Below are 9,286 nucleotides of genomic sequence, written 5' to 3' on the forward strand. Positions count from 1 at the left end.
TGAAAAAGGAAAAAAAATAGAGTAGTAGAAAATAGAGAAAAAAAGAAAATACATGAGAGAGGCTATCAATTATAATTAAGGATAATTAATAGGCAAAAGAGGACTATGAATTATAATTAGTTGAAACTTAGGCTAAATAGAATAATTAGGAGTCAAAGTTTCCCTTTAATATATTATAGATTATACGCATAGATATTTCAATAAACATGTATAAGTATCCGCAATTCTTTGGGAGCCCTCAGCGGTTGCTTTAGTGGCCTAGTGGTTATGACGGCCCTGCCCAGATACACCCTAACGCAACCTACGTGCTGTCTCTGATCCGATGATAGTCAACACTCAACTATAAAGATGCCTGCTTTCTCCAATCACACAAAAATAAACAATAATTGGTGCTGTTTATGTTAGGTAAAAGCTAACTGTCCATCGGAAGTAAGAAAACATTAATTAAATGAATCAACACCGATTGCTTTCTGGCATCCTATTGGCATTGACTTAGTTTTTTTTAGTAACTCAAATATTTTATTGATAAACACTAACATGGCAGCCCTGCTCTGTGAAAACATACGTGTCTCTTTTTTTCACAAAGGAGGTATTTTAGAATTTAGAATACCTCACAAAAACATAAGTGCTAATTGTTCTGTTCAAAAATTATTTAGTTCCAATTCATCTTCATTTGACTTGATGGCAGCTTATACTGCTGTAATTTCTCTTCTTCGAACTCTTGACCAACAGAATATTCAAGAACTCTTTCATAGTCACACTGCTGAAATGCTTGATTTTTTTCGTGCTACTACTGAATATTTCCAAGAAGTTCTTGAAAAAACTAGAAATAAGAATGGGGTTAACCCTGAAAAACTCAAATCTTTGGAGGAAAAAATTAGAGTTGCTGCTAATGAGTCAGAAAATGTTGTTGAACTGAAGATTTTTCATATCATCAAAGGCGTAAGCTGGACATTTGGAATTTTACAGCACAAGGATTTGCTACCAGTAGTTGAAAAAATGGATACAACAAAGAAACAAGTGATGGAGATTCTTTCTGATGCTGATCAAATTCTTGAATTATCCGGGGATTCCTTGATTGGCACTTCTTCAACAAGTCATCCGATGCTGTCAGATCAGTTGGAAGATGATATTGTGCAAGGGCTTGATCATGACTTGGAGATCATAGTTCAAAAATTGATAGGACGACTGTCGGATCTAGACATTGTCACAATAACAGGCAAGGGTGGCATTGGCAAAACAACACTTGCTAAAAAAGCTTATGATCATCTCCCAATCAGGTATCACTTTGACATTCTTGCTTGGGTTACAATATCTTAAGAATTTAGAGTTAGAAATGTATTATTAGAAGCTTTACATTGCATTTCAAAGCACACAGTTATTGCCAATTCAAAAGATTATGATGAGATGGATGATTGTGAACTAGCCGACCTGGTGCAGAAAAACCTAAAGGGTCGAAGATACCTTGTTGTTGTTGATGATATTTGGAGTACAGATGTTTGGGATAGTATAAGAGGAATTTTTCCAATTTACAATAATGGTAGTCGGATCTTATTGACTACAAGCGAAACTGAGCTGGCGATGTATGCAAATACTAGTAGCCCTCATGAGATGAACCTCTTGAATTTAGAAAACTGTTGGAAGCTACTTCGTGATAAGGTGTTTGGACCAAAACATGATTATCCTCATGAATTGGAAGAAATTGGAAAGGAAATAACAGAAAAATGTCATGGACTACCCTTAACAATTTCTGTGATTGAGGGATATCTTTCTAAAATGGCCAGGACATTACAAGGATGGAAGGTTGTTGCCTGAACCTTAAGTGAAATCGTTACCAGTCATCCAGATAAATGGTTAGGAATTCTTGGTTTGAGTTACCACCACTTGCCTAATCACCTAAAACCTTGTTTTCTTTCAATGGGTGATTTCCCAGAGGATTTTCAGATTGAGACTGGGAGATTGATCCAATTTTGGATCGCGGAAGGTTTCGTAAGGACGACTGGAAGTCATAAAAGCTTGGAGGAAGTGGCTATAAATTATTTGGAGGACCTTATTAGCAGGAACTTGATACAAGCTAGGAAAAGGAGATTCCATGGTGAGATAAAAACATGTTGAATACATGATCTACTGCATGAGTTCTGATTGATAGAAGCTGACATGACAAAGTTTATGCATGTTGAGAGAATTCATCATACTCTTCCAGCACCAACACATAATGTTCGTCGCTTCAGTTTTCAGTCCCAATTTTGTTCAGGTGATGATTTTTTGGTGAAGGCTTATTTATTTGATGATTTCTGTAAGCTATTAACCCCTGTTGCTAGATCTATCTACTTATTTTCTCTATTGCATCTACTTTTTGCGCCTTATATTAAGCTTCTCGGGATACTCCGATAATGCGTGAACTTTTCTATCGTTTCAACCTTCTCAGAGTATTGGCCATCGTAAATGTAGATCTGAGGTTCCGGTTATGTCCACTTGTGATTACAAAGTTATTTCGTTTGAGCTATCTCCAAGTTCAGTTAGATGGAGATATTCCGGAATCAATCTTAGAGCTTCAGAATTTGCAAACTCTAGTCTGTAGTGGTTATCATTTTGACATAACTCTACCTGGGAAGATATGGATGATGAAGAACTTGAGGTATGTACATCTGGCGGAAGCCACTTATTCACCCAGCCCTAGAAGAGAAAGTATTCTAAATAAGCATCTAGTGACACCGACGGAGATGCCAAATCTAGAGGGATTTTTCGATCTTTCTTACGCCAGTTGTACAAATGAAGTCTTTTCTGGCACTCCCAATCTAAAGAGACTGATCATTCCTGTCGGATTTAACTGTTTGCCCAATCGGCTCATAGATATGTCCAGCTTGACAAAACTCGAAGCATTCAAGTGGTACTGGAATCTTCGCCATTGGTACACCCCAATCTTGAGCTTTGTTTTTCCACCATCACTTAAGAGGTTGACTTTAGCTAGGTGTTCAGATTTTCCTTGGGAAGACATTATCAACTGTTATACGGTTGCCAAATCTTGAAGAGCTCAAACTTAAAAGTTGTCGAGCCGATGATGATGCATGGAGAATAAGTGATAAAGACAAGTTCAAGAGCTTGAAGTTGTTGTTACTGAACAACCTAAATCTTAAGTATTTGGAAGCTAGCGGTGATAACTTCCCAAATCTAAAACGCCTTGTTCTGAAGAATTGCTACGACCTACAAGAAACTCCATTTGATTTTGGGGAAATTTGTACTTTGGAATCAATTGAGATACATGATTGCAGCACTACTGCTGAGGATTCTGCAAGAGTGATAGAACAAGAACAAGAAGACATGGGAAATAATTTCCTTAAGGTCTACATCCATAACAGTCGCAGTATGTTTTAAAAATATCTAAGCAGTTCGATTTTCTCATCTTTGTTAAATCTTACCTCCTTGAAATCAAGAAGATGACTTCTACTTTTATCTTGCATATGCAGGAAAATAAAGGTTACTCAGATGGACCATCTAATGCTAGCTTCCAAATGCTGAACCTTTAGTTCATATTTGAAAAGTAAAATCTTTTGTTTTGTTGTTCTGATCGTTTTTTAAATTCCACGTTTTAGGAATAAGCATGTTTAATACTTGTCTTGCCCATTTCTGATTTTATATTTTGTTAACGGTAACAATTGATGTACTGTAATAGCTATTTTGTTTTATGTGATAGTTCGAAATAAATAAGGTTTCAATCTACTATGCAACCAGTGTCTAAGAACCATATATTCTGCTAAATTTCCTTCTTCGTTTGTTCCTTGTCTTGATAGGTCATTAATAAAGAAATCTATTCTGATTTATAATGGCCTTACCTGTGACGTCTGTAGCATTCAACCTTTGACTTGTCTACTGACTTTGGCTTATAATGACCTGAATTATTGTTGTTGTCAAGATTTCTTCCCCTTCCTTTATAATTTGAAGAATTTTCTTCAAATTTTTGGTGCGAGTGACTCCCACCACCACCCTTTGAAGAATGGTAGTTGGATGAGATTTGAAGAGCTTGTTCCACGCTACTATGTCGATTCGTTTTCTGCTCATGAATCAATAGTGAACTCCGCAATTCATCAATTGAAAGTTCATTAGTTTCTTTTGGTTCCTCAATTGACCAAACAATTAGTGCCTCAAAAGTTGCAGATTTTAAATTTATTAAATGAGGTTGCAATCATGCAAAATCAGCTTTATTACTTTTGCTTATCTTTAGGTCATAATTATTAGAAATAATGGTAGCTTATTTTACTCCTTTTATTGAGCTTTTTCAGTTATGTTCTTATGTATAAATGTGGAAGTGATCAATAAAACTTTATAATGCTTTCTACTCTTTCTTTTCTTTGTTAAGATCTGTTTTTCTCTCCAACAGATTGGTATCAAAGATTGCCATCTTGAGGGGCGTGAGAAGAGAGTGAATCAAAAAACACAAGTTACTTTCTATATAACCATTCTTTAAACTGTTGTCTTAAATAGTTTATAGAAAATGAATTCTGAAACAAGCTTTCTAATTCCACCCGTCTTCAATGGTGAGAATTATCAAGCTTGGGCAATTAGAATGATGGTTCATCTTGAAGCACTAGATCTATGGGAAGCAGCAGAAGAGGACTATAAAGTAACTCCTCTTGGAGATAATCCAACAGTGAATCAGATGAGACATCACAAGGAGGGAAAGACAAGGAAAGCCAAAGCCAAAGCATGCCTTTTCTTAGCGGTATCTCCTTTAATTCTTACCAAAATTATGCAAATGAAGTCTGCTGCAGAAATTTGGGAGTATCTTGAAAAGGAATACCAAGGAAACGAAAGAGTTCAAAATATGCAAGTGATGAATCTGATTCGGGAATTTGAAATGAAGAGAATGAAAGAATCAGAAACCAAAAAAGATTATGCAGATCAGTTACTTGACTTAGCCAAAAAGGTGAGATTGTTTGGTAAGGATTTTACTGATGAAAGAATTGATCAAAAAACTCTTGTCACACTTCCTGAGAAATATGAAGCCACAATCTCTTCTTTAGAGAATTCTAAGGATCTATCAAGCATTACCTTAGCAGAATTTGTTAATGCTTTGCAGGCATTGAAGAAAAGGAGAATAATGAGGAAAGAAGGTTCTATTGAAGTTTTTTAAAAGCTAAATCACAGAATGAGTCATACGAGGAAAAGAAAAAGAACCAGAAGCAAAGGCAAGGCAATAATTACAACAATCAGGCTCCCTGCCCTCGTTGCAAAAAGACAAATCACACTTAATAGAAATGTTGGTGGAGACCAGATGTCAAATGCAACAACTGGGCCATGTGGAGAGGGTATGCAAGTCACAAATGCAACAAGAAGAAGCCAAGACTGCTGTAAATCAATATGAAGAAGACCAATTGATTGTAGCAACTTGTTTTTCTAGAAAAAACACTTCTAAAATTGGTTGATTGATAGTAAATGCACAAATCATATAACTAGTGATCAAAAGCTCTTTAAAGAACTAGATGGATCTGTTATTTCCAAAGTCAAAATTGGAAATAGAGAATAACTTGACACAAAAGGCAAAGGAACAATTACAATTCAAAGCCCTACAGGTTTGAAACTTTTAACTAATGTTTTCTTTGTTCCTGATCTTGATCAAAACCTCTTAAGTGTTGGGTAGCTACTTGAAAATGGTTTCAAAGTGTTGTTTGAAGAAAAAGCATGTGTCATCAAGGATTCTGATAATAAGGAGATGTTCAAGGTCAAGATGAGAGAGAGGAGTTTTTCCTTGAATCTATTGAACGATGAGCAAGCAACAATTGTCAGGTAGGAAAATGATTCTGAGTTATGCAACAAAAGACTCGAACATTATCATCATGATGCCATATTCTTCATGAAATAAATCAACTAGCAGAAGGTCTCCTGAGCCTTAAGAAAAATTTTCCTGCTTGTGAAGCTTGTCAGTATGGGAAGCAAACAAGGCTTCCTTTTCAGAATTCATCATGTAGGCCAAAGAATAAGCTATAACTTGTTCACATAGATGTAGGAGGACCTCAGAAAACATCATTTTTAAAAGGAATCGAGCATCAGCTAAAGGCACCCTATACTCCTCAACAAAACAGAGTAGTGGAAAGGAAAAATAGGATTCTAATGAAAATGAAAAGGTGTTTTCTTCATGAGAAAGTGATACCAAACAACCAAGAAAGGCACCAAAACAGCCCACAGATCGCACAAAAATAGTCCACAGGGTGCAAGACACAAAACGGCTATAAGATGACAATTCAAGAAACCAAGATTGCAAGGTGTTCAACACCAAAACAGCAGCTACACCAGCAGAACAAGATGATAATAATAAGAAAAGAACATAAGAACAATGCAACAAAAACACACGGCTTCACTAGAAACAACTACAAACTAGTACAACACTTACAAGAACAAAAGATAGGAAGTGTGACATACACTATTACAAACAATAAGAACCAAGGTATATATTATTAAATACCAAGACCCTTAACACTTGTAATATCAACACCAACACTCTACGATGACACAAGAGGGCTTCCACCACTCAAGCACCAAGGTTTCTAACAATGTTTTGCAACACTGGTGATTCCACACTAGTATCACCCTAGTTATGGTTTCTCTCACTCTCTCTAGAGGAGTTTCTCTCAATAACATTCAAAACTAAAGACTAAGACCCTACAAGGTTCTATTTATATTACTTTACAAAAATAAGAGACAAAAAACTAAAAGTCCCTTTAATGACTAGTTTTCAAAATGGCCGCCCATTGGGTTCTCCTTAGGGACGGTTTTTGGCCTCCTTAACACTTGGACTTGTGCACTCTTTTAGTTGTTCTTCAAAATACTCAAAAATTTTCCATGGTCATGATCGTACTCGTATCATCCTCTCCATCTTAAGAGGAATTTGACCACAAATTCACGACCTCACCTCTTTTAGAGAGGCATTCACACGGTCCCTCACACGGCCATGTATCTTCCCCATCTTCCTTATCTTGTATTTCAACCTCTTTTTGCTCTCTATCTTGAGGCTTGCCATCAACCTTAGTCGATTCACTTACTACTTCTTCCCCAAGATAGTATAATATTCCCTCCCTTAGGATCACATTCATCCGGTTTGGACACTCACTAGCCTTGTGCCCCCATCCTTGACATTTGAAGCATTGAAATCCCGTGGAATTGGAAGTGGAAATTGGTTTACCTTCATACTTGGTGGCTTTTTTAGGGCAGCCTTGGTGATCTCGGGTTGGACAGTCATGAATGAGCTCTATTTAAGCTCACTTTCAACCTCCAATGCCACTTGGACAATTCCATCAATAGTATCAAACTTATGAAGTGTAATGTAAGTGGAGATGTCCTTTTCAACCCGACTTTGAAGCGCACAATGTCATGACTTACTTGTTATCCCTGTTGATCTAGTTTCAATATCAATTGTTGAAATTCATCATAGTAAGCCATGACACTCTTGCTCCCTTGCCTCAAATTGTACAATTTGGCAAGGAGCTCATGTCTATAATTCTAGGGCAAGTATCTTTGTCGTATAAGGTTCTTCAACCAAAACCAAGGAGGAGGTTATCCCTCAATCATTTCATTCTCAAATCGTTTAACATACTCCCACCACGTATTAGCATACCCTTCAAAGTGAGTTATAGCATAACAACTCTTCTTTTCTTCGGTGAGATAATTAAGTTGGAATATCTTGTCACAAGATGATTCCCATGCAAGATAAGATTCGGGATAACTCTCACCCTTGAAAATAGGAAGGCTCACTTTGATGAAATTGAGACCTACATCTCTATCTTGGTGACGGGTTCCTTGTTGGTCCCATTGACCAACTCTTCCTCCATGCCTTCGGTATCCTCTTTGATCCCTATGCCTTCTTCTTATTTCTTCTTCCATCACATAAGTATCATCATAGGTTCCATATCCTTCCCTACGGTTCTCTCTTTCGTACCCCTCTTCTTAAATGGGTGGATTTTGGACAAGTGGAATTTGGTAAGGTGGGTTTGAATTTAATGGAGGAGGTCTTTATATTAGAGGATTTTGGAGAGGGGAATTCAGGTTTAAGGGTGGCATTTGGGTTCCAAGTCCTTCTTGTGGGACTTGGTGGAATGAGGGATGGCTTGGTCCATCTTGTTCACGGCTTTGGGGGTATAGGTTGACTTGGTTTGTAGTATTTGGTGGGTACAACCTTTGGTGTAAGGATTCGGGAGTAATAGTAGGTGAGGCATTATGAGGGGTAGATGGTTGAGAACTCCTTTGGCTTTCCACCCTCTCCAACCTCATCCGACCCCAACTTCTCAACATTTGCATTCACCCTAGACACGTCTCGAGACAAAGTTTCAAGACTAGCCAAGACAACATTTATGACATTATTGTCCATGGTTGGAGCATTGGAAGTTTCGGGTTCCATTTGCACTTGTACCTACAAAACAAACAAATGTTAGTTCAAAATACTCTTACACACACTTCACACTCGGCTTCCTCACTTGGTCTTTCAAGCGTTGCAAGCCGGCTATCAACTTGTGAGAACTTGGGAATGAGTCTTCTCTTGAGTTGGAATGGAATTTCATTTGAAGACTTAAAGAAGTTTGGTACGCACTTGAATCAAAAACTACTACGAATTATAAACGAACAAAGCACCACAAGTAACGCTAACACGAAAGAAGTACTCAAAAACTAGTTCACAACTTTGTAGGTTGTTACTAGTTGTCAACTAGTATAGGAGTCAATACGAAACTAATGGAGACAAGGAAAGAATCTAGGAATGTCCAAGAACCTGAGTTTTGTTGTTGGCATGGCCCATAATTTTTTTTTTTTTGGGTCGTTGGTATTGTTGTTGAAGTTTAAAGTATGATGTTTTCAAGACTTGCATTGTTCAATCTTATTGCTTTGGGGATAATTTTTCAGTTTTGGAGTAGGTGGACAAGACTTTGGATTCTATTTTCAAGGGTCAAAAGGCTCCTATCAACTTTTCACCAACTTGCACTAATTTGGCAAGACACCTTTTTGTATTAGTTTTGTCCCTTTCCTCTTTTGGCTCTTCTTGTAAATTGTTTGTCACTCTTTTGGTAACTAAGCTTTTTGGAGGCTTTTTGTTTCTTTACCACTTTGGTGTTGTCTTGAAAGTATTCCCAAGATAAACACAAAGCCTTGTCTCTCTCTTCTCTTTTCAAATCAAACAACTCTTTTGTTGAATACTACTTCAAGAACAATATGAATAATATCAATCTCTTAGCTGTCCAACCTTCAACAACAACCTTGACAGAAGCTCAAATCTTGGACCTTAGATTTAAGAGGTGTTAGTGAA

General features: G+C 37.1%; 1 protein-coding gene and 1 pseudogene across 1 annotated transcript; both read left to right on the forward strand.

Moving 5' to 3' along the window:
* The first annotated feature begins 254 nt into the window (after positions 1–254).
* On the forward strand, positions 255–4,289 carry LOC107872281 (annotated as a pseudogene).
* A 203-nt stretch (positions 4,290–4,492) lies between these two features.
* On the forward strand, positions 4,493–5,131 carry LOC124898867. Its single transcript, XM_047412940.1, has one exon. The coding sequence runs from the start codon at positions 4,493–4,495 to the stop codon at positions 5,129–5,131; it is 639 nt and encodes a 212-aa protein (XP_047268896.1).
* Positions 5,132–9,286: the final 4,155 nt, after the last annotated feature.

This window comes from Capsicum annuum, chromosome 5 (genome assembly GCF_002878395.1).
Source record: "Capsicum annuum cultivar UCD-10X-F1 chromosome 5, UCD10Xv1.1, whole genome shotgun sequence".
Taxonomy (NCBI): domain Eukaryota; kingdom Viridiplantae; phylum Streptophyta; class Magnoliopsida; order Solanales; family Solanaceae; genus Capsicum; species Capsicum annuum.